Consider the following 22,295-nt stretch of genomic DNA (forward strand, 5'->3'; position numbering starts at 1 on the left):
TTATAGTTAACCTTCCTCACCCCAAAATTAAAATTTCTTTTCCTTCAGCCTGAGAATATCATCTATTTTGAATCTTGGAACCTTACCCAATGAAGAAATTATTTGTATAGCATCCTTGAATAGTCACTCACCCTCTGCTTGAATAATTTTAGTACAAGGAACTATCCTTTAATAATAGCTAACATTTATAGAGCACTTTAAAATTTGAAAAATGCTTTACAAATATTAGCTCATTTTATCATTATAGTAACACTGGGAGATAGGTGCTATGGTTAATGGATGACTACTGATGTACCTTCTAATTCCAAAATTTTATAAAATATCCCAGGGAAGGGCAATGAATGCATCAAGTCATTTACATTTCAGTATAAATTAATTTTTCCCTTTAAGTTAAGTGACTTGTCCAAGGTCACACAGCTAATAGGTGTCTGAGGTTGCATTTGAATTCAAGTCTTCCTGACTCTAGGCCCAGTGCTTTATCCCCTGTATCACTTGCCTGCTGTGTCATGTGAGCAGCCCATATTTTTACCCAATGTGTTTTCTTGATGATGTTTTTTACACCATTTCTCCTTCGTTGTCTCTTCTTTGTAATATATTGTAGCTTGTTCATGTCCACTATGCACCCACACCATTGCCCTTTGGATGATACTCAACTTTCATTCGAAAAGTATCCAGATACTAGCCTTAGATATCTATTTTGCTTCTTACCAACAAATAAGATGGGTATTTTCTGCTATTCTTAGAATGGTTTCAAGTGAATTGGCATCATCTTGTTCCTCCATTTTCCCATCTATAAATGGTGACAACTTCACTTTCCACCTTCCTTCCAGCAATTTTAAGACTTGAAGTGATAACATCTTGAGAGAGCTTTGGTAAAGAAAGTTTCTCCAGCAGTCTTGCGAAAGACTAAAGAAAATCAACCATTAACAATATATCCTAACACCTGGACACTTGTTTAATAATAAGAGCTAGCATTGCAAAAAGCTTTAAAACCTCACACCATAAAATCAAAAATAAATGTAAAAAAAAAAAGTATTGGTTAAACAGAACTCAAAGAGTTCAGTCAGCTCATCTCTTCATAGAGGTGGAAGTTTCACAAGTGTTATACATTGTGTGGCCAGAATTTGTATCAATATATTGATTAGTTTTCTCTTTAAATTTAAAAATGTTTTTCATATGGGAGGGCAAAGGGGTAATTTCTGGAGACAATTATGATGATGTAAGAAGCAGAAGTCAGCAATAAAGATTCTTTTTTGGTTTTTGGTGAGGCAATTGGGATTAAGTGACTTGCCCAGGGTCACACAGCTAGTGAGTGTTAAGCGTCTGAGGCCTGATTTTAACTCAGGTCTTCCTGAGTCCAGGGCTGGTGCCACCTAGCTTCCCCTAAAAATTCATTTTTAAAAACTACCCTAAGATCTTGGGAATACCCTGCACATGTATACATGCTCTCCTCTCCCATTCAACCCTTCCATTTCTTTCCTCCCCCTCTGGTTCCCTCGCTTTTTCTCTTCTCTCCTCTTATCTTCTTCTTTCCTCACCTTTTCTTTCTTCTCTTGTCTTTCTCTCTTATGTCAATTTACCAAAAATATATGGTGTTTTCCTTTTTCTTTTTTCTTAGTTTCTAGAAATATTAGAGAATCACAGAATATTAGAATAGGGAAGATCATAAGGATCATCTCATTTAAACCCTTCATTTTGCAAATGAGGAAACTAAAGTCCAAAGAGGACTATTTTTTTTTTCATCTTGGCTTCCCCTCCACCTGGATAGTTTGAATATTGTTTTTTGGTTGCCTCCTTAAGAATTTAACTGAGAAGGATTTGTAGCATTCTAGGGCTCAATGCAATCAGCATAATGCTATCTGTTAATTGCAGCATTTGGGGAATCCTGTGTAGACCCAACAGGGTACTATGCATGACAATAGTAAACATATAGTTATGCACAAGGGTCATTGGCTTTACCATGGTTATTGCCTTATCATGGGTAAGGATCGCTGATCACCTTTGCCACATCTTATCTCTGTCAATTTTTCAAATTTTTTATGTTCCTCCAATAGTTCATATTCACTCCTTCTTCCTTTGCCCCTCTCTGTAGGCCAACCAGGCAATAGAAATTGGTATCAGCATATCTGGAGCATTAGGACAACTTAACAGTAAATAATTGCTCTTAAGTTTAGGAGTGTGGGGGCAGCTAGGTGGTGCAGTGGATAAAGCACTGGCCTTGGATTCAGGAGGACCTGAGTTCAAACCCAGCCTCAGATACTTGACACTTACTAGCTGTGTGACCCTGGGCAAGTCACTTAACCCTCATTGCCCTAAAAAGAAAAAAAAAGTTTAGGAGTATGAGAGGAGGGGCATGATAAAGAGATGAAAGTTTATAAAAGCTTCTGGTATTGTGGAATATAAAGAAATCTATTTCCCAAGCTACTGCTAGTTATTGCAAAAAAGAAAAGAAAAGAAAAGAGCAGATGATTGTCAGTGCTGCATTAAGAGAATATGGAGGGGCAGCTAGATGGCACAGTGGTTAAAGCACCGGCCCTGGATTCAGGAGTACCTGAGTTCAAATCCGGCCTCAGACACTTGACACTTACTAGCTGTGTGACCCTGGGCAAGTCACTTAACCCCAATTGCCCTGCAAAAAAAAAAAAAAGAGAGAGAATATGGAGCTTAGTTTAGATAGTATAGCAGCAAATTAATTCAAATTTAATTTAATCTAGGTAGTTAAACAACACTCTACAAACGTTTTATATCTCTTAATCAAATTCAAGTTTAATGTATAGAAGGGATGACAGAGCTTGAGCCCGCAGTAAAAAACCTAATGAACCATGAAACTTTAAAACCAAACCTCCTTATTCACACATTTTCAGTTTGACAACCTGTCAGTATTCTCTGCAGCCTGGTTAACAGACGAGTCAGTGATTTGATGACAAATCTAATGTCATAGCTGGCAACTAGTAGCTGGGTAAATCTGTTTGCTCCAGGTACAGGGGATTATCAGAACCAAGCATTTCCCCTCAAAATCAGTATTGCAGACAGTGTTAGCTACCGGGACAGCGATTTTTTTTTTAAACTCAACAGCCAGTCTCTGATATGTCTACAGATATCTCTCCTCACCTCCTGATTTGTGGTCCTTAGGAAAGAGAATCTGCTTCCTTGACAATAGAATTGCTTTGATCTTCCAGAAAGTGAATCATTTATTTATACTGCATGCCTGTACATATGGAGACTTCTCAACCAAAGCACGGAGGGTTTGCTATCTGCATCATTGGAGGGATAAGTACTGACATCAATGAAATCGAGGATATTTAAGCAGCATAGGGAAAGGTGGAAAAGATTCAGAGGACTTAAGAGACCACTATAACCAAACAGCCTGAGAGAGTCATCGGAGTTTTTCAGTTTTGAATCCCATCTACGCTGCTACCTCGAGTGACTAATCAGGTTGTGTGGTCATTCAGGGAACTTTTCGGACCAATCACTGAGAAGGCAGGATGATATTAGGCAAAGCATTGCTGACACCCGAGTGCGGATGCCTCTCAATTCTCTGGCTCCATCCCGTCTGGTCTGCTGCCTGAGGGGCTAAGGGAGCTGCCTGGCACCAAGTGCCCGCTGACGATCCGCAGACCACTGTGACCACACCTTCCTCCCCTCCCCCAGTTTTTCCCCCCTCCCCTTTCTTCTCCTGGCTGCTCCCTTTTCCAGGCTGCAGGAAAAACAGAGCCCGTGGCTGTTTGCATGTTTGTAAACCCTGAGCATGCAATTTCCTGGAATAGGAGAGACCTAGCATGTAGCGACTGGCTCTGCTGGAGACAACGTGGTCCAAAGAGCCCGTGGCAGCTAGGGAGCCCAGGCAGACCAGGAAGCGGTGTGCCTCTGCCCACACTGACCAAACTTGGGCACTGTCTGCCCTGCCCCTCGTGGCAAGAGGACCCGGGGCTGGAGGCGTTCTCTGGGGGGAGCCACAAGTTTGACGAAAGCCGAGAAAGTTGTCAGCACCTGGGACCGTGGTGAAGCGGTTCCCCACCACCTTTCCACTGCGCTCCCCACCTCTAGCTATTAACCATGGTCAAGCCCCGGGGGCTGCCCTATGTCTGGGGCTGGATGGCTCTCAGCAGCTGTCTCCTGACCAAAGCACAGGTAAGGGGTGGTGGGGAGCACCTGCCCAAGGAATCCTATCCTTCCCATGGATCCTAAACAGCAGAGATGAAGGCACGGCTTATTAGTAGGGGACTACCTCCCCTTCCCTGAAACCCACAGGTGGTCGGGAAGCCTGGGGCTTGTAAATATTTGATAGGGAATTGGTAGGGAATTGGGAACTGGCCAGGTGCTGTACTTCTCGTGGGAACTGCCTGGCAGCAGCCTTGGGCAATAAAGAAGGGGGTTGAAGAAGATGAAAGAGTTAACACTTCTCTTCTTAGGCAACTCCAATACCAACATAACTGTTCCAAAGATCTTGTGTTTGAGTGATCCAACAGACCCCAGGTCATTTCGAGTTTAGGAAAAACTGTAGTTATTATTTAAAATCTTATTTTTCTCCTCTATTTCAAGTAAGGAATCTCTAAGAAATGAGAGAGACTAGCCAGGAAAGATCAGTTTTATTTCTAGTGATGTTATGTTAAATTGAGGGCTTTTGCTATAATCTAGAAACAGCCTAAAGGTCAGTTTAGGGAATTTCTTTGTTATTTCCTGGTGTAACTATAAAGATCTGTAGGCTAGATGTATTGCAGAATTACCTGTCCAAGACAAAATGCTAGGTTTAAACTCAGAGCTCTGTGGATGAGTAAAATTTATGTGCTGGTGAACTACAGTATTTGTACATTACTCCTCTATAATTTGCCATTTCCAGACTCAAAACAGCAGAGGGCGCTACATCACTTTCCTATGCGGTGTCTTCACTCACCTTTCCTATTTTGGGAAAACAATTCCTAATTCTTATTTTATGTGTGTGTGTGTGTGTGTGTGTGTGTGTGTGTGTGTGTGAGTGGTAACTAACCATGCTTGATGACATTATGTTCTCTAATCTCAGGTGACAGCTTCAAAAGCCCAATAATTCTAGAAGGGCAATTATGGTCTATTAAAGTAGTTGTCATATTTATAATCTAATTATTTGGAAAATTAAGGGGGATTTCTAAAATTTAAATGAAAGGGAGTATCTTGAAGTTCTTTGAGTGTAAAGGTAATCATCACTATGTTTTAAGCCTTTCATACTCTAAACGAAAGTCAAATCAGTTTATAAGAGTAGTGAGAGCTTTAAAATGTGGCTCAACTAAACATCCAACTTAATGAGTGGGCTTTGATAGCAGAGATTACCTAGAAAGTAGAATGGGCAAGAAACCTGGTTTTGGAAACTGTTGAAAATCATATTTTTTCCCAATGTGACCCTCATTCTTTCCTTTGGAATATTACATCCCCTGTAGGACCCATTTGCTTGTTTATAGGTCAAATTAACTACAAGCAAGCATTATTAAAAATGTTAAGTGCACTGATTTTTTTTCCCTCTAAGGTGATAAGGACATATCCTTTAGTAAATGGGGAGAAATTCCCAATAGGGTGCTCAACTAGAGTGTTCTGCATTAATAATTGAATTCTGCTTTTAGATTGTGTTTAAAAAAAAACTTGTAGGGAACTTTTAAAGCAAGGTATCAAGTAAATGTTATTTGTGTTTTCTGAACACATGATTCAAACTGTTAGCCACTCGCAGTTGGAGTTTAAATTAACTTTAGGATGATAATATAGAAAGATATGGGAAATTGAACCAAGGATTTTTCCTTGGTAAATTTTAAATACTAAATAGGGCAGTTAAGCACTGCAGTGGAAAAAACAATGGGCTTGGAATCTGAAAGATTCATCTTTATGAGTTCAAATGTGACCTCAGATACTTACGAGCTGTGTGACCCTGGGCAAATCACTTAACCCTGTTTGCCTTAGATCCTCATCTGTAAAATGAGCTGGAGAGGGAAATAGCAAACTACTCCTATATCTTTGCAAAAAAAAAAAAAAACCCAAAACAAAAAACAAATAAACAAACAAACAAAAAAAAAACAACAGATGGAGTCAGGAAGAGTCAGACAAAACTGAAAAGACTAAAAAACAGCAATAACAAATGCTAAACTAACAAACCATATAGAATTCTTATCTGAAAAACAAACATGGATCTAGAAAATGGAAAGATCAATAGACTGAAAGTCAGGAGACTGGAGTTCTTGTCTCAGCTCTGCCATTAAACTGTGTACCTGTTCAAATTACTTTATATCTCTTGGCCTTGGTTTCCTTATGTGTAAAATGAGAAAACCTCTGTGATTCTATTGATTTGCAGAAAGTCCTTTACCATGTGACTGATATAATTTTATATCACTGATACAAAAAATGAAAAGAGTTGCAAGAAGTATGGCTAGCAACCAGGCAGTCCCTGCAAATGTTGAGCACCTTAGAGTAGAGAACATTCTCTGTGGAGAAGGAAAACATTTCTGGGGATGTTAAACAAGGAGGGAGAAGCCCTTTACAAAATTGAACTTAAATGATCAACCCTGACTTCTACCTGTCCCACAAGGACAATTGTAATTAGTATTCTGAGGGTCTGTTTGACTTTGTTCTTTTCTGATATCTAGGATTTTAATCATTAATCTTTTTGTAAGAAATTTATGTCCATGGGAGGAGGTGGGGGCACTGAAGGAGGAAGCTAATTGTTGGCAGGCCCTTTAATCCCCCAAAGCAAGGGAGCATCAAGATGGAAGAGAGCCAGGGAAAACTGGGCTAGCTTGCTGTTCCTCTGCATTGTACAGGAAGTACACTTTGGTCCCCTAACACTTTCTCAGTTTATTAAGAATAAAAAATAGAAGACTAAGCTAATGTTCATAGGGAAGAGGGAGTGAAACAGAGCCTGGTCTTATTTTCCAGTATGGTGCTTGAACTAGTTTAGGCTATCTTACAAAGGATCGTAGACTTGTTTTCCATCTTTTCTTCTCTAAGCTTTTAAAATGGATCATAATGATAGTTTCCTGTATCTGTATTTTTTTTCCTTCTAACTCCTAATTGTCCCTACCTGATTTTTTTCTGAGAAAAAGAAAAGGAGTCAACAAAATGTTCTGGATTTAGTAGTTCTATGCAGTTATGAGTGTCTTGTTAGCTCCTTGGGAGCAGGAACTGCTCCCCTCACTCTAAGCATACTGCCTGATTCATAGTCATAAATGCTTGTTTGACTTGACTTACTAATCAAAATGCTAATGTCCTTGGCAACTATCTATTGCCACTTTTTGTATCCCTAGTATTTAGCTCAGTGCCTACACATAGTAGGCTTTTAATAAATGTTTATTGATTGGGGGCAGCTAGGTGGCACAGTGGATAGAGCACTGGCCCTGGATTCAGGAGGACCTGAGTTCAAATTTGACTTCAGACACTTAAGACTTACTAGCTGTGTGACCCTGGGCAAGTCACTTAACCCCAATTGCCTCACATACCCCCAAAAAATGTTTATTTATTGATTGAGTGATATTGTGCTTCAGGGTTATTCCTGTTGAAGGATCTTACTACCTAGCTCTGGTTACTCTAAGAACTTAGTCATCATACCTGGGGTGATAAGGTCCAGCTGGCCAACTCACTCTCTAAATTCATAGCAAATTGATTCATAAATCATTCCCTCATTCAATAAGCACTTAGTGGTATACAAGCTATACTTCAATTTCTCTTTCTACTAGAGATAGTATCACTATTCCTGGAAGAGAACTGCTGGGACAACCAAATTAAAATGGATGAGTTTTCTTACTGAGTAAGGAGGAGAGACAAAATTCAGCACCTTAAGTATGGAAATGTTTGCCTTGTGGTCTAATTAATTATTCTCTCACCACAGGCTTTAAACTCTGGAATACTCCAATGCATCCTGGTTTTATCATCATTTAATATTTTCCTCTCCTTTAGCTTCTCTTTCTGATGCTGCAAAATACTATGCAAGTCTTTTCATAGTATTTTTCTTATTTCTATGATTTTTTATTTATGCTAATGGAATTTTTTCTAATTTCTATTTTACATCAATTTTTGTCTGAAAAAAATATGTTAATTCTCAGCATAATTTACACTTTTTTTCTTTTTAACTTTGGGGCATCATGTTAATTTGTATTTATTTTGAGCAAAGAAAATTCTTCCTCTTTGGCCTTTATCTTTTTTATCTTTTGGCCTAGTTTCCAGTTAGGCATCACCTCTCCAACATTCTATAGCAAGGATCCTTAATTAGTTGTGTGTTGATTTTTTTTTTTGTGGGGGAGGGGGTTGGGGAGAGGTTATGGTTCCTTTTGTCAGTTTGAAGCCTATGGATACTATCTTAGAATAATGTTTTTAAATGAATAAAATACAAAATGTAGAATTGCTAAGGAAACCAATTATATTAAAATTTATCAAAAATGTTTATAGACCTCAGATTAAAAACCATGTTCTCCAGTTTACATCTTAAACAGGGCATCATCTATTTTTCTGGGAAAGGGAAGAGTTATTTTCTGCACATATCAATCTTCTCAACTGGAGTTCATAGCATGTAAAGACCAGGAGAGGAAGTTATACACTGCTTGCCCAGCAACTCCGTAAGAGAGCTCAATATTTGCTAAAGCCTGTTCTGTCTCACTAACAGGCAAGACTTGGAGGGCTGAGCATTCAGTACAGCTATTGAACTTATTGAACAATATATTGGCTTATAGTGTATATCATGTATTGTTTTTTTAAGATCCTTAAAAGAAAGTAAATTAATTTGTCCCTCTGTCCCTCCCCACCACCCAAATTTTAAAATTCCCCTCCCAAGTAGAGTTAGAATTTCTATACCATCATTATATAAACAGCACTCTGTAGTGCAAAGAATGCTGGGTTTTAAGTAAGAAGATAAAGGATTCTAGTCTCCAGTCCATCAATTAAGAGCTATAGGTTGTTGATCTTATGTTACTTTATCTAAGATCAGAGATGTCAAATCCACAGCCCACAGTGGCCCACAATACTCTGATTAAAATGTAATTGGGAAGATCTACTTTAAAAAAAAAAAAGGCAGAGCAAAGATGGCAGAGGAAAGGCAGTGATTTTCCAGACCTCTCCCCACAATCCCTCCAAATAGCTTCAAATAATGCCATAAGACAATTCCTGGAGCAGCAGAACCCACTAAAGGATGGGGCAAGATCATTTTCCAGCCAAAGATGGCTTAGAAGGTCAGCAGGAAAGGCCTATTGTACTAGGGTGAGAGTGAAGCCCAGATCCAGGCAGCACTGTCATAGATCAAGCCCTAGGCAGGCTGCACCAGAGAAACAGAACTCAGGAGTCTCTGAATCAGCTGCAGTAGCAGCTACTTCTGGAACTCTGCTCAAGGTCTGGTAAGGGGGTCGAGCAGTTGGCCAGGGTGAGATTGCAGGGGTCTCTCCTGGTACTGAGGTGGAACTCTGTTGTATTGCCCCTGCTCAGAACCAGAAAGCAGTCTTGAGTGGTGAGCCATGTAGGGGAGGGATGCAGGCTCAGCTGAGTTTGCAACCACAGTGACACAGAATTCTGTTCCTGAGCTAAAGAGCAAGCAGGCCTGTGGTTACTTGTAGACCAGAGCACTTGCCAGGGGAGTGTAGAACATGCCTCAACTTAAATCTTACCATGTAGGACCCCCTGAAGCTTGGAACAGTATGCCCTGGAAGCAGTGCCACACTTTAAGGAGTTAAAATTCAAGAAATAGGCTTGCAAAATGAGCAGAAAAAGATGCTGACCCTAGAAAGTTTCTTTGGTGAAAAGGTAGATCAAAATACACCCTCAGAAGAAGATAATAAAGTCAAAGCTCCTACATCCAAAGCTTCAAAGAAAAATACGAATTGGTCTCAGACCATAGAAGTGCTCAAAAAAGACTTTGAAGATAAGGTAAGAGAAATAGAGGAAAAAATGGAAAGAGAAATGAGAGTGATGCAGGAAAGTCATGAAAAAAAGCCAATAGCTTGAAAAGCCAAATGGAAAAGGAGATTAAAAAGCTCTCTGAAGAAAATAATTGCTTAAGAATTATGATTGAACAAATGGAAGATAATGACTTTATGAGAAATCAAGACACAATAAAGCAAAGCCAAATTAATGAAAAAATAGAGGATAATTTGAAATATTTCCTTGGAAAAACAGCTTACCTGGAAAATAGATCCAGGAGAGATAATTTGAAAATTATTGGACTACCTGAAAGCCATGATTAAAAAAAAAAAAAGAGTTTAGACATCATCTTCCAAGCTCCCTCAAATTCTTATTTCCTGATTCTTTAGCCTCTTTAAATCCCATTGTCTACTACTTCCCTAATTGATAACTAACATTCTGCTATTTGGCCATAATGACCTATTATACCACCTTTTCTTATGCATCACTTTTCCTAAATCTGTTCTTCACTCTCAAGATTTTCAGTCCCTTAAACATCAGTACTTTCTGAGGCCATTACCTCAATCTAATTCCAATTTCCTTCCTCTCCAATCTCAACTGAATGGTTAGTCATTTCAGCTTTACGATGTCCTCTGCTCTTGTTCCCCATCCTATAGCCACTTCACTTGCCAAATGCTGGCCCTGATTATTCCCACCATCCAACTCTTCTGCACTTCCTCAAAAGTGGTTGGAGGAAAACCTACAGCCATGCTGACTGAGTTCATTAAAAATTCATGTTATCCACACTCAACTGGGCTCTCAATGCAGCAAAGAAGTCTTTTTATTCTCTTTTCTTTCTTCCTCAACCTTCCTTTTCCTCTTCTTCCCTCCTGCCTTCCCTCATCCTCCCAAGATCAAAAACATGCCTCTTACTGAGGCAACTGAGGCTATCCAATGTGAGCTACCTTTTCTCTCATTCTCTTTATCTCAAAATCCTTTGACATTATCTCCTAATCTCTTTTCCCAACCTCTGACACAAAGTAAACCTTTTTCCTTGACCAAGGCTCTCTACATAGGCACTTTATTTCATCCCTTTTCATCTTATTCTACAGATTTTATCTTCAATTGATGTCCCCACCTTGTTTCTTGAATCTTCAAACTCTCCCTAATTACTGATTCCTTCCCTACTGCCTTTAGACATGCCCAAGTCTCCCCAATCCTTAAAAAAATCCTTTGACTCTACCTGGCCGTCCCTTCAAGTAGTTGTCCTATATCTCTCCTCCCTATCTTACCCAAACTCCTTGAAAATTTGTCAATATTTAATGTCCCTACTAACTATTTTCTCACTCCTTGGCTCCTTGAAATCTGGCTTCTGAGCTCATCATTCAATTGAATCTGCTTTCTTCAAAGTTACTAATGATTTCTTAATTATAAAATCAGATGATCTTTCCTCAGTCTTCATCCTTCTTGACCTCCCTCCTGAGTTAAACACTATTAACCACCCTCATCTGTATACTCTCTCTTCTCTGAGTTTTTGAGTGTTTGCTCTTGGTTCTCCTGCTACCCCTGTGAACACTCCTCAATATCTGTTACTAATTCATTATCCATGTCACACTCCTCTCTCTATTCTCTTCCTGTTGGTAACCTTATCAGCTCCCGTAGGGTTTAACAATCATCTCTATGTAGTTGACTCAGAGGTATACACTTTTATATATCTGTATTTCTTTCCCTTTCCTTCCTTTCTCACTCTCCTTCATCCCACATATCTATTCACTTGCCAGATCCTGACTTTCTACATTCACAATATTCTCACTTTATACATAGCTCACCCTTAATTGGGGCTTCCATCCCTTCATAGCTATATTATTGGAATAGCTTCATAATTGGTCTTCCTGCCTCAAGTCTCTTACCCCACTTCAATGTAACCTACACACTGGTGCCAAAATGTTTTGTTTTGTGTTTTTTTCCTTAAGGGAAGATCTGACCATACTCAATCTGCTCCAAGTGTCTTCTTATTGCCTCTAGGATATATAACAAGACAAATGAAGTACTCTTCTGGTGGGCTTCCCAAATATAGCCTATGCCTTAATATAGTTGCCATCACTTGAACTATTGACCAGTGATATCAGTTCTCTGACCAATACTGAATCACCGAGCTGAAATAGTATCTTAGCTAATTGCTTCTAACTGCCAGAATTCCAACACAGTACTTTTTCAGCCCCCTACTCTTGTCCTTAATTCTTCTTAGGTTATTCTTCCTCTCTTGCTACCATCTTGCATGAAAGCTCTTCCCTGCTTAATTGTTAGATGAAATCCTCTTTACTCTCAGTGATTCACCTTTTACTTAAAAAATTCATAAAGTCCCCAGCTTTCTCCTATCAAAATGACAGTCTTTTTAAAATCATTAAGATTTGTTTCATTCTTTTTGCTTATATCCCCAGTACTTTTGCTTATATGCCTATAGAATCCAAAACCACGTTGTTGTTCAGTCACTTCAGTTATATCCAACTCCATGGCTCCATTTGGGATTTTCTTGGCAAAGAAACTGGAGTGGTTTGTCATTTCCTTCTCCAGTTCATTTTACAGGTGAGGGAGGCAAAAAGAATTAAGTGATTTGGCTAGGGTCACACAACTAGTAAGTATATGAGGCCAGATCTGAACTCAGGAAAATGAGTTTTCCTGACTTCAGGTCCAGTAATCTATCCACTGAGCCACGTCCAATCCAGCACAAAGTAAGTGCTTAATACTTATTTGCTGATTAGTTGATGGGAAGTACATTACATAGTATAGTGAATAAAGAATTGAATTTAGAATTAAGAAGACCTGGGTTTGAATCCTGACTCAGTTATTAGCTGAATGATGCAAAGAAATCACTTATCCTCTCAGTTTTCTCATCTGTAAATGGGGATAATCATAGCACAGATTTTTAGAAGATTTATGTAAAGAACAAATAGGATAATCCATAGAGAACACTTTGTAAGATCTTAATATAAGTTATTATGTAAACTATATATATATGTGAGCTGTGATTAAAAAGCTACTAATAGATGTGATTTTGAATATATACTAAATTGAGTATAGTATTGCTGAAAAGAATGGGTATTGGATTTACAGTAGCCATTCTATTCTTCCCTATCTCCTAATGAAAGCACCTAGCAAAGTGGTGAGAGATTTTTTGCAGAAAATCACAGGATTTTCCAAAATAAAAGAAGAAATACAGGGTGGAGGGAAAGCAATAGGTTCTGTTAAGCACTCTAGGGTCTATCGATTAAGGACAGAACCAGCTGCATGCTTATAGCAGCATTCAGATTCTAATTTAAAATATATTGCAACAGCTCATTGATATTTCCTAAATAAGATCACAATTGGAATGTTGGTGCCTCCCAAACAGACACTGTTTACCCTATTTCTGTGGCTAGGCTTCTGCTATTACCCAGAACTGAGGGTTTGGGGCATTATTTTTTTTTTTCATTTACTTTTCAATAGACCAGTTAAAATCCAGAAAAGAGAAAAAAACAGTGAGTAAAAACACTCTTAAATTAATCTAGCTGACAAGGAGTATGTTTATGCATTTATATTCTGCTTCCTTTACCACATGAGAATATGGAATTCTATGGTTTCAGAAAGGTGCTCATGCATATAATGGCTTCCATAGTGGAACTTCTCTCCCTCATTATATATTCTGCCAGTTTATTTCCTAACTGACTAAAATCTCTGAGGAACAAAAATCCAATAGCTTGTGGAAGCCATATAAGCAAAAAGTGTGGTTATACTTTCATGTTGATTAACATACCTTGGAAATACTTAAAAGTCTGTAATGAGATTTCAGGGGATAGGGATACAAGGATGGTGTTTGATGGGTCTACATGAAGGCTCAAAAAAACATGTGCTGTAAATGAGGACTAATAACTTATTGTGTCATTCTCCCCAACTAGGTCATGATTATTCTAATAGAAGCACCTTATTAACGTTTCACTGAAGGGCAGCTACATGGCGTAGTAGATAAAGCACTGGCCCTGATCAAGAGGACCTGAGTTCAAATCTGGTCCCAGACATTTGACACTTACTAGCTGTGTGAACCTGGGCAAGTCACTTAACCCTCATTGACCCGCCCCCAAAAAATGCTTCACTGAGCATAGTAGGACTCATACGTGCCTGAAGGCAGAGATATCAAACTCAAATACATATCTAAGGATCACTGCAGGTCACATATTTTAAAATCTAATGTAATCCAGGATTGGTGTATTTTGTTTAGTTAGCTAAATATTTCCCAATTACATTTTAATCTGTTTGGGTCCAGCCATGCTTTTGATACCTCTGCCAAAGGATCAGAGATCTAGAACTAGAAGAAGCTTTGAGACTGTCTAGCATAGTCTTCTCATTTTTATAGACGAGGAAACCTAAGCTGAAGGAATTTAAGTGACTTGCCTGAGGTCACACTGGAAGTAATCACCAGAGATGAGATTTGAATCCATATTCTCTGAATTCAGAGGAGAAATCCCCTTTTGTATTGTACCACATGCTCATACACTGCCTTATATTGTAGCTATTTGTGGGCATCTTTTATTATCAAGGCATCTGGATAATGCTGTAGATAATGCTGTGGACCTGAAGTACAGAAGACCTCAGTTCCAACCCTGCCTCAGACATCTACTGGCTGTGTGACCTTAAGCAAGTGATTTCACTTCTGTCTACCTCAATTTACTCATCTAAAATAGGAAGAATAATAGGACCTTGCTCTCGGGGTTGATAGGACAAAGTAAGATGATATCTATAAAGTGCTTAGCAGAACTGAATGTGTTGTTATGCCAGCAATAATAATAATATAATTATCATTATCATCATTACTATTATTATTTATTAAGTACTAGATTACAGTAAACTGCTGACTATAACATTGGCTTGAATGTCTTTGTAGCTGCCAAAACCTCTTCCATAGTGTTTCATATCTAGTAGGTGTTCAATAAATACTTACTGAATGATCAAACTGAGTAACGACTGTTTTTGGTCTCCTATGAGTTACTCTGCTAAGGTACAAAGGTATTCTACTTATAATTAGGGAATAACCCCATTTATATTATTTCCTCTAACATTTTTTCCTTAATTTTGATGTCAAGATTCCCTTCCCTAGGAGAATCAGAAAGGAATCTTGAGTGGCAGCAGCCCAGGTGGGGGAGGGGTTCAGGCTCATCAGAACTATCAACCCAGTGGAAAAAAAATTTTGTTGCTTGGTTGAATAGCAAGTAGGCTTGGGGTTATTTATAGACCAGAGCACAGGCCAGGTAAGTGAAGAACCTGCATCTCCTTAAATTGTACCACCATGGACCCCCTAAAACTTGTGCAGTGCCCCACTTTAAGTAGTTAAAAGTCAAGAAATAGGCTAGCAAAATGAACAGACAGAAAAAATGCAGACCATAGAAAGTTTCTTTAGTGACAAGGAAGATCGAGGTCCACCCTCAGACACTTGACACTTAATAGCTGTGTGACCCTGGGCAAGTCACTTAACCCTCATTGCCCCACAAAAAAAAAAATAGCACAGATAATGTTATTTCTGTTAATATTTTCCATGTCAATGAATTTTTTAAAGTTTTAATAGAGAAATCAATCTATGAAATTTAATGGTGAATATTAAAGTGCTCCATCAACTAAAATTCACCGATTCATTCATGTAATCCACAGTAATTAGACTACTTCAACTGATATGACAAATGCCTTTTAACTTATTTTTCTGATAGGAATGACCATCACAAAAATGTCTTACCTGGTGATTTAGAAAAAAGGAGAGTGTGTTTATATTGTCTACATGGAATAGTTATGGCCCCAGAGATATTTTTTCATCCAGGTTAGTTACACTAATTGTCTCCCTTTATGTACCTTCTCCCCTTATATTTAGTATTAGTAACCATTATTGTAATTAGTACCTGCAATTTTTTTTAATCCACAGTAAAAGACAGAACATGTTCATTTCCAGTCAATCTTTTTTTGAGGAGAAAAATCAAAATGCATAGAGCACTAATTCTCCAACTTGCCTCAGTTTGCCTGGATTTCCTCAACTGAAAATGGGAATGATAATAGTACCATAAAACTCATGTAGTTGTAAATAAATGCCTCTTTCCTTCTTTTATTCCATTACAAGACCTGGTTGTACTGGGTCCATTTTTATGTTATTTTATATTTCTTTTCCTAAAAATATCCTCCAATGAATATAGAGAGTAACCTGATTTTAGGGGACAAATTGTAGGAGAGGAAATAACCCTGCGATTAAATTAGTATGACACAACTCCCTCTACCAATGCAAATTGACATTTTCTTTGTGATGGATAGTATTAAAGAGTTGCCAGTGGCATTGAGAAGTTAAGTGATTTGTGCAGGGTCACATAAGCCCACATGTGTCAAAGGCAAGACTTAGCCCATATTTCTGTCTCCAAGGTCAGTTCTTTATCCACTACACCACATTGCCTTTTATGAATATTGAAATTGCACTAATAATACTTTTTAACCTGTCATATTAAATAGTCCCCCTTCCCAATATTAGTAAACCTAGCTATATTGTAGAACTAGATTCTGCCATGTATGAAAAGAATCCTTTGATGCAGTTGCATTATTCAAAATCACACTGCATATTTCCATTGGGCTGGAACCAATTACCATATTTTACATAATTATCATTTTGAATAGTAAGAATTCAAATAAATGCAACTACTTCAGGGGATTCATTAGTCATACTTATCAGGGCCTGGCTACTACATTGCACGTGGATTTTAAAATTCAGTATGGATAATGGCAAAGTTTTACTTGGGAATTTGAATGTAGAAAGTGTCACTTTTATATTGATATATCTTTAGAAGGCTTCTGGGCTAATTGTGACTATGTCAATAACTTGCTGTGTAGCCATGGATAAGATAGCTCATTTGGATCTAAGATTTACTTTTATTGTCTGCACATTGAGTAGTTTGGTTTGAAAAGTTTACATTGTAAGCTTGTTGAGGACAAGGACTATTGTATCCTCGGCACTTAGCACAGTACCCGGAATGTGATAGGCACTTAATAAAAAGTGTATTGAATTAGACAGGATTGATCTCCATAAAGGCTGGGGACCCTTCCAGCTCTAATATTCAGCAACATTTATAAATAACACAAATTATGAGAGGCAGTCATCCAGAACATTTACTTTATGAACAATGATTCATGCTTTTGTCTTCAATTTTCTCTCTTATATGACTTCAGATTCATTTTATACTTCTTTTATGTCCTCCATTTAGGTATTACTCTTGTTGTCAAGCAGAAAGTTCGGATCTTAACTTTGTAGACTTGATTCATACTTAAAGAAAAGAATCAAGTTAACTAAATTTGAGTCATGGTATTAGTTGTCTTTGACTTGCTGAGTGTACAAATGTGCTCAGGCCATTCTACCTACAATTTGTCCTGTCTGTAGAGTAAACAGTTATACCATTTCACAAAGTGGGTGACAACTCATAAAATGAATTGCCATATAAATACCTATATATCAAAGACAGTACTAAGATTGAAAATGCCTGCCTTAAGAATCATTATAGAAAAAATAACTACTGAGTGGGACTAGATATGGCTGTGAAGTCCTGTTCAGGTGTGTCCTACACATTTGTAGGAGTTCAGAATATCTTTATGAACATATAAAAAATACTACCTACATATTTCTGTGCTTCAGACAACATAAAATGAGAATGACAAAAATGGTGGTGGTGATGACAATCATATTTGCTTCCAATTCTTTGCTGCTATAGAAATCTAGCCTTTCTAGTTTGCCTGTGAATTCCTTTAGTAATCTGCCCATAAACATGTTCCATGCATGTTCCTGACATACCATGATAACTCCTTGTACACATAAGGGTTAAGCATTCATTTCAGGAGAATCTTACTTTATTTTGAGTCAGAGTTTTTAATGAACTGAAACATCAAGAATAAATGCGGGGGCAGCTAGGTGGTGCAGTGGATAGAGCACCGGCCCTGGAGTCAGAAGTACCTGAGTTCAAATCTGGCCTCAGACACTTAACACTTACTAGCTGTATGACCCTAGTAAAGTCATTTAACCCCAACTGCCTCACCAAAAAAAAAAAAAAGAATAAATATGAATTAGCCATTTCTTAACTTATGTCTCTGTAGGAATCTGTTATGCATGTGGGTTCTATTGATATTCATAAGTATCATTTTCATCTGAGTGATTTAAATTTTGATTTAATTTTTTCTATTTTGTGGGAATTGTGTGACATTTTTAATTCATTTTTTTTACAAATATAGATTATAGGGTAAAACATCACTACAAAATTGCTTTTCCTTATTCTAAAAGTGGCTTTACATTTTTGTTGCTTTAGTAATCAATAAAGTACACAAAAGAGATTCCTTTAGTATTTTCTCAAGCCATTTTTCTAACCAACTTAGAGTCTGTTGAAATCCAAATTAGAGAATACTGTGAGTCATACCTCCACCTCCAAAAATGGTATTCATATGATAGCTTTCTTCCAATATATTTAAAGAATTCTAAAAGCATGGTTTTATGAGGTCTTATAAACCATCCTTCTGTTTTTTCCTCAAGATAGCAAGCAAGAATTAGCTTCCTGCTATCATACTGACCTGCAAAGCTCAGAACAAACACATCTTCAATTATATAATTTTGTTCACAATGAATGAATGAGGGATTCTGGTATAGTGCCTTTAATTCTTCAATGAACATTGGATGAGGAACCAAATGGGCCATGTTTTCATCCCCATTTTGATTATAATTAAGGTTCCTGGGGACCTTGGACAACGTCGTCCATTTCACTGAATTTGATTTCTCATTGAAGGATTCCAGTAGGTTAGTAGTTATCTCCATGAACTACTTCAAAAGATCAGCTACATGTCATGCTAACTGATTCACAAGTTCTCACCATACACACACACACACACACACACACACACACACACACACATACATACACACAAACCCCAAACCCTAACAATTCATTGGGGGAATGGTATGACTTTTAATGAGATGCTGATCAAATGTCATAAGTAAGTTATCTCTTCATGCTGAGAATAAAACTAAAGCTTCTACACAATGGAAATATTTGTATAACAATGATCTGGTCCCAGGGCCCCCTGAAATATAATAGGAACAGCTAAACCAGATCATTAATTAAATTTTATAAGCCTTGTATTCTTAGCTTTAGACACCACAAGCTATGATGTGAAGAATAAATGTTCACTAAAAAAAATTTACCAAAAAGAAGAACCAAACACCAAAAAAGAAGTATAGATGACTCTAATGGAAGAAACAAAGTTAGAAGGTTAAAGGGCTAGGTGGTTCGCTGAATAAACCTACATGTGTGACATAGCCTCTTTTCTTTCCCAAATGATGATGCTACAGTGTGAATGATCAAAATTGTTATTGGTGTGCTCTGCCCAATTATCTTCCACATGCTGTTTCTACAGCTTCTGCTACATATTGGCTTATTCTGAACATTTTTCTAGTAATTATGGCTTGGTAATTATAGCTCAGTAGTAGTTTAATAAAATGCTCTAAAATGAACATTTCTGTCTCATTCCCGTCTAGTGATGGCCCTTATTTTCTAAGCAAATGCTCCCAGAGCAGTGTTATTTTACTATCCTGTTATTTGTTACACTTTGAAATGTACTAAAAATTTTGGTTCCTGAATTCCAATGTGAAATTCCTTTAATTTGCATTTTTAAAAATTTACATGTCACTATACATCTTAAGAATTTGAAACTGGGAAAAGTCACAAAATTTGGTAAGAAAATGAAGGAGGGAGAGAGAGAGAGAGAAGAAAAGAAGTAGATAGAGAGAGGCAGAGGGGAAGAGCAAGAGAGCTATGAGAGAGTGAGAGAGAGGAGATAGAGGGGAAGAGGGAGAAAGAGGGAGAGGGAGAAGGAGAGGGGAAGGAAGAGAGGGGAGAGAGAGAGAGAGAGAGAGAGAGAGAGAGAGAGAGAGAGAGAGAGAGAGAGAGAGAGAGAGAGAGAGAGAGAGAGAGAAAATACTCAGAGGAATAGGGACTGAAGCAGCTGGTTTTAAGATTATCAGAAACAGTTATTTTCTTCCTCAGGTGGCAGCAGTCACAATTCTAGGCAAGATCAAGGAGGAATTTGATCAACCTCTTAATTTACTACAAATATTCACATGGGATGAATTCTATTCCTAGGAAATTTATTTATTAGAAAAGAGACAATAGGGATACCCTTAGTATTTGATATAATACTATAGTAATTATATATAAAATGAGAAAATGAAGAGACAAGGGGAAAAATACTAAAAATTGGTAAAAAAGGACTCACACTGGTGCTGACTGAAGCCTAACATCCTGTAACTTTTGCCATTTTATAAAGGAGGTCACCATGCATTAGGATAGCTGGACTGAATAAAGTCCATTTTTAGGGAACGTTGACTGCCATTCTACCAAAGTGCTATGCTAAACCATAAATCTTTTCCTAAAATCTCTATCAGGAACTAACTTTTCTAAGTAATTTATATTACTACTCATTTCCACAGTTGTCTCTCATAAAATTTCACTAATAGTGTGCGGTGGGCTTTACAACTCATGTATAGTGACAGAGAGAACACTACTCTGAAATTCCAGCATCATCCCTACTATTTGCTCTAGTTTGCTATGGGAAATTCAAGTCATCTTTATTTTTCCCATTTTTTAAAAATCTGCAAAATGAGAAGTTTGAACTGGATAATCTCTGAGTTAATACTTTTTGTCTCTTCTACTCATATCATTAAGTAGTTGTGTTCTTATAAATATCTGTGGAGATTTGCTGCATCCTATTTTAAAAGGGATTGGGATTTAAAAGAATAAAGAATTGGACCTTTATCAAGGCATCACTTTTTCTTGAAGTGAAACTAGGATGTGTGTCAAAAGACATGGATTCTGGATTCACCCTCACATTGAATATGATATAGTACTTTCTCCCCTTTACCTCATTCTATACCATTTTTCTGGGGATATTATGGAGATTAATGTGCTAATATTTTAGAAGTCAGGCCTTAATACCTCTGAAAATAAAATTATTATACAAATGCTGATAGCTCTTTATTAGCATTCTTTTAACTTTAATTTCTTGCAGATATTTAATCATTATTACACCTGGAAACAACCTATACAATGTACTTTCCCACTTATATTCCACAGTGCTGTCAATTATTTCTATTTTAGTCTCCCTCTCCCCTAATGTCTTATTCAGAAATTAAAAATACTAAATCTTACAACAAATAGATTACCAAGGAACCAAATATTTTTGGCCATCTCCTTGATTTCCTTTAAATACAGTATTATCATGTTTTCATTTCTAAGAGATCACACTTTTTTAACAGAAGGGAAATTTTTAAATTTTCTTTTTAATTTATTTCTTTTTAACATTTATTTAAAAAAATTAGTTCCACTTTCTCTTGCTCCCACACTTCCCCTACCCATGAAGAACCAAGCAATATAACATCGATTATGCATGTGAAGTCATGCAACTTATTTCCATAATCAATTTCCATACAAAAACAAAAACAATAAAAATAAAGAAACACAAAGATGAAAAAATATGCTTCAATCCAAACTAGAGATCACTTTTCCATTAAAGAATTTCATGTTTTATGTCTGGTTTTACATAAGTATATATTTCCACCATTACTATTCCCTTAAAACCATATGCTTAACTCTAGGTAGAATATCAAAAATATAATTGGGAGATTTTCTTATACCATTATCATATTTGTTATATGGCACAATGTAAGCAATCATTTTGGATTACAGCTGCTCAGTTTCTGCACTTTCAATGCCATCACAATGAGCATTATAAAATTTTTTGTTGGCTTCCTTAGGAAAATCCAAGTTTATACTTTTACTAGTCTTTAACAGACACCAATTCCTAATAATGCTAATATTAAAAGTCCCCCTTTTTTCTCTACACACCTAATAGGTCCTTATGTAGTTAGTCCTTAAATTTCCATTTTGAAGGAAATTGTTCTTTCTTGTCAACAATTTCCAAGTATATAAGACATCTAAGTTAAAGAGTTGTCACTTCCATTAAAGGTTCATATTTTTTTTCTTATGTGTATAGCTTTTGAAAGTATTCTTAATCAGTAAAATTTTCAACAGGGCTTATGTATTTGAACATTTCAAAGATCTGTAAATTCCGTAAGGTGGGCTTCCCAATAGCAAATGCTTATTATCACCTCTTTAAACTTTGCCCTGTGGCCAACCTGATTATGAACTCCTCCAAAACAGAACAGAGCCTTGCACAACAGAGGTACTGTTGTCAGATATACTCAAAATATTTCCAGCTATCAGAATTTGTGCTAAATTGGAATAGCCTTTGAGACCATGGGGTCACTACTATATTACAGTGTGAAGATGATTATGAAGGTTAGTTTGCATAAGACTAAAACTTCTAGGTAATTCCCTATATTTTAATTTTCTTTTTTAACTTAAAAATTC

General features: G+C 37.2%; 1 protein-coding gene across 1 annotated transcript in view; it reads left to right on the plus strand.

The window, feature by feature from the left end:
• The first annotated feature begins 3,391 nt into the window (after nucleotides 1–3,391).
• The window catches only part of PTH2R (parathyroid hormone 2 receptor), a 121,526-nt gene continuing 102,622 nt past the window's right edge, over nucleotides 3,392–22,295 (plus strand). The window contains exon 1 of the mRNA XM_043996247.1: nucleotides 3,392–4,131. Coding sequence (XP_043852182.1) covers nucleotides 4,057–4,131 — 75 coding nt within the window. The 5' untranslated portion in view covers nucleotides 3,392–4,056. The remainder of the gene's footprint in view (nucleotides 4,132–22,295) is intronic.

Source organism: Dromiciops gliroides, chromosome 3 (genome assembly GCF_019393635.1).
Source record: "Dromiciops gliroides isolate mDroGli1 chromosome 3, mDroGli1.pri, whole genome shotgun sequence".
Lineage (NCBI taxonomy): Eukaryota > Metazoa > Chordata > Mammalia > Microbiotheria > Microbiotheriidae > Dromiciops > Dromiciops gliroides.